Source organism: Geospiza fortis, unplaced genomic scaffold, assembly GCF_000277835.1.
Source record: "Geospiza fortis unplaced genomic scaffold, GeoFor_1.0 scaffold55, whole genome shotgun sequence".
NCBI lineage: Eukaryota > Metazoa > Chordata > Aves > Passeriformes > Thraupidae > Geospiza > Geospiza fortis.
The window spans coordinates 10,822,902-10,826,436 of record NW_005054308.1 but is presented as its reverse complement, the minus strand read 5'-3'; the positions used below and the strand labels follow the sequence as shown (position 1 = coordinate 10,826,436).

The following is a 3,535-nucleotide window of genomic DNA, read 5'->3' as shown; positions in this document are numbered from 1 at the left end:
TGCCTCCTGCCCCTCTGCTCAGGGCCCTCGCACAGGCTGGCTGTTTGTGGGGAGGGGGCTCCTTTAGCAGCTTCACATCAAGCAGCAAGGTAATAAATAAATAAATAGGATTGCACTGGAGAGAGAGGTTCTGCAGCTGGAAGCCCGAGGGGGAAGGTCTGAGATGGGGCTCCCACAGTTCAGTACCAGCTCAGTGACCACAGAGCTGCAGCTGGGCCACCACCTGCCAGTCCAAGGTGCACGTTTTTGTGGTTTCCAGCCAGTTTTTCCTGCTGTTTTCTGCCTGAGGCCACAAGTCCTTCCATCTCTTTCTCTGCTTATTGAGTTTTCCACAATCCAAAGTCAGGAGCTTGGTGTGCTCCTTCCCTCAGCTGCAAGAGAGGGATGGATGTTCTGCCATGGATGTTGTGCCATGGATGCTGTGCCATGGATGCTCTGCCATGGATGCTGTACCATGGATGCTCTGCCATGGATGTTGTGCCATGGATGCTGTGCCATGGATGCTGTGCCATGGATGTTGTGCCATGGATGCTGTGCCATGGATGCTGTGCCATGGATGTTGTGCCATGGATGCTGTGCCATGGATGCTGTGCCATGGATGTTGTGCCATGGATGCTGTGCCATGGATGCTCTGCCATGGATGCTGTGCCATGGATGCTGTGCCATGGATGCTCTGCCATGGATGCTGTGCCATGGATGTTGTGCCATGGATGCTGTGCCATGGATGCTCTGCCATGGATGCTGTGCCATGGATGCTTTGCCATGGATGTTGTGCCATGGATGCTCTGCCATGGATGCTGTGCCATGGATGCTCTGCCATGGATGCTCTGCCATGGATGCTGTGCCATGGATGTTGTGCCATGGATGCTGTGCCATGGATGCTCTGCCATGGATGCTGTGCCATGGATGCTTTGCCATGGATGTTGTGCCATGGATGCTCTGCCATGGATGCTGTGCCATGGATGCTGTGCCATGGATGTTGTGCCATGGATACTCTGCCATGGATGTTGTGCCATGGATGTTGTGCCATGGATGCTGTGCCATGGCTGCTCTGCCATGGATGCTCTGCCATGCATGCTCTGCCATGGATGTTGTGCCATGGATGTTGTGCCATGGATGCTGTGCCATGGATGCTGTGCCATGGATGCTCTGCCATGGATGTTGTGCCATGGATGCTCTGCCATGCTCTGAGCCTCAGGTGGGAAATCCTGGCTCCCAAGGGTGGCTGGTCCTGCTGAATTGTGATGTCCTGCAAGGAAAAGGATTGCCAGGTCCCAGCCTTCCCAAGGCAGGACAGTTGGAGATTTTTTTGGAGCAAGGAGAGAACAAAGGCTCCATTCCTGCCCTGTGCCAATCCTTCTGCTCCTTGTGACAGTCAGGGCCCCTCGTGCTCTCTAGAGGAGAAGAGGTAGACAGAGAAGACACCAGAAGGAGAAACAAGCACAGAATAAATCAAAGAAATCTTCCACGCTCCTGTCTCTTGGTCTTGGACAGATTCCTGTTGCACCTGGATCCCCACCCAGCACAGCACGTCCCGCTGGGCTCCTGACCTGGCCCTGAGACCTGGCTGGGCCTCTTCCAATCCAGCTGGAGCCCACACTGGGCCTGGTGCTCCCTTCTGGAAAGGCTTTTCCAAGGGAAAAACCCCCTCAGCACACTTGTCATGGTTTGGACATCCCCTCCTTCAGTTCCTGTGGCTTCTTGGTGTCCTCCAAGGCTCTCAGAGCCTCTCCTGGTCCCTTGGTGGTCCTTGCCCAGCTTCTCCTGGAGGTGCTGCGTGGTGGGTGATGGGTTGGGATGAGGACCTTGCCAAGGCAGTCACTTCCCACAGCATCCCCTGCTCAGCGAGGAGAGGCTGTGCTCCCATTCCATCTCTGCAGAGCCCTCACAGCTCAGCGTGGTGAGGAACAGAGGTTGGTTCAGCTCTCCACCATTCCTGGGCATCCAGGGATCTCTGTGGGGAACAAAGAGAAAGGAAAACAGCATTAATTTAGCACAGAGAGGCTGGGAAAGAGGAGGAATTCGGATGCCAAAGCCAGGAAAGAGATTAAACCTCTTTCCTTGATTGTGGAGATAGGAAATGACTGACAAGGCAGATGAAAAAATGGGAAATTAATTCAGAGATAGAGAAAGGAACAAGTACAGAATATGCCAGTGTTTTTATTTTCTGGAAGTGATATTTTGTAATAAGGACATGTAAAAGATTATCATCTGTGTGTGTAGGAGAAGAAAACAGCTTTAAAGCCAAAATGGATCTGCAGAGAGGGAAAAAAACCCCATATCTGTTCTTTGGGAACACAATGCCTCTCTTGGAAGAATTCTGGGTATCCAAACTGCAGTTGTATTTCTTGTGCAAATCAAGGATGAAGTTCCAACGTGACAGGGATGATTTGCACCAGTGTCCCTTGCCAGCATCTCTTTAAAAGAATTATTTGTACTCCATCTGCCCTGCAAAGTGTGTTTACCCCTCCTTTTCTCCTTCCTTGCTCCCTTCTTCCCTTCTCCTTCCTTCCCAACCTGTGCCAGCATCTCCCCACCCTCTCAGGGAAGGATTTATTCCCAATATCCCACCTCTGTTGGTTTGAAGCCATTCCCCCTTGTCCTGTCCCAACAATTCCTGAGGAAAAGTGGAAATCTTGCAGATTATGAACTCTTCAGGAAATCCCTGTGTGAAACAATCCCGGCTCTGCAATTCCAGCAAATTCCACAGGCAGCATTCCCCCAGGGGACCCAGGAGCAGCAGCTTGGCCAGGGTGGGCAATGCCCCCAGCCATGGAGGAAGCTGTGGCTTCGGGCACTGTGCAATGCTGAGCCCGCTGGAGTTTCTCCAGAACAAATCTGGAAAGTCAGGGTGAAGCTCCTCTGCCCTTTTCCATCAGCTGGGAGCCCGAGGCCTCTTCTGCAGCAATCCTATAGATGGTGCTTGTCAGCTTCCAAGGAAACCTGAACCTCCCCCAGAGCTCCCAGGGCAGAGCCACTGGTGGAGATCAAGTGGGAAGGAAAAGGGGATGCTCCAAAATAATTCCATTTTTGTGCTCAGGAAACGGAGGCACAGAGCTCAGCAAGGTTCTGTCTCCAGCTCTGCATCCCTCGCCACTGGGGTTTAATTGCTGCTGCTGTAATTAGGGAGTTTGGCTCATTAAGGTGGTGCTGCTCATCACCCCCATCCCTCCAGGGGCTGAGATCCTGGTTTGGCTTTTACCAGGAAAACAAAGGAAGTCGATGTTCCTGGATATCTCACCACAAGATGGTCACAATAATGGCTTTGTGCTGTTCCAAATCCAGGCCACACAGTCTGATAGGAGTTCTGGAATGTTCTGCCCAGGGAGGTGGTGGAGTCCCCATCCCTGGGTGTGTTTAACAAAGCCTGGATGTGGCACTGGGTGCCAGGGTTTAGTTGAGCTGTTGGGGCTGGGTTGGACTCGATGGTCTTGAAGGTCTCATCCAACTTGGGGATTCTGTGATTCTGTGAATTCTGCGATTGTGTGTGATCGTGTGTGATTGTGTGTGATTCTGTGAATTCTGTGATTGTGTG

At 52.2% G+C, this 3,535-nt stretch overlaps 1 protein-coding gene across 1 annotated transcript in view; it reads right to left on the bottom strand.

Moving 5' to 3' along the window:
* Positions 1-1,784: 1,784 nt before the first annotated feature.
* ADRB2 (adrenoceptor beta 2) overlaps positions 1,785-3,535 on the bottom strand; it is a 21,628-nt gene continuing 19,877 nt past the window's right edge. Inside the window, exon 2 of the mRNA XM_005418922.2 lies at positions 1,785-1,954. Coding sequence (XP_005418979.1) covers positions 1,920-1,954 — 35 coding nt within the window. The 3' untranslated portion in view covers positions 1,785-1,919. The remainder of the gene's footprint in view (positions 1,955-3,535) is intronic.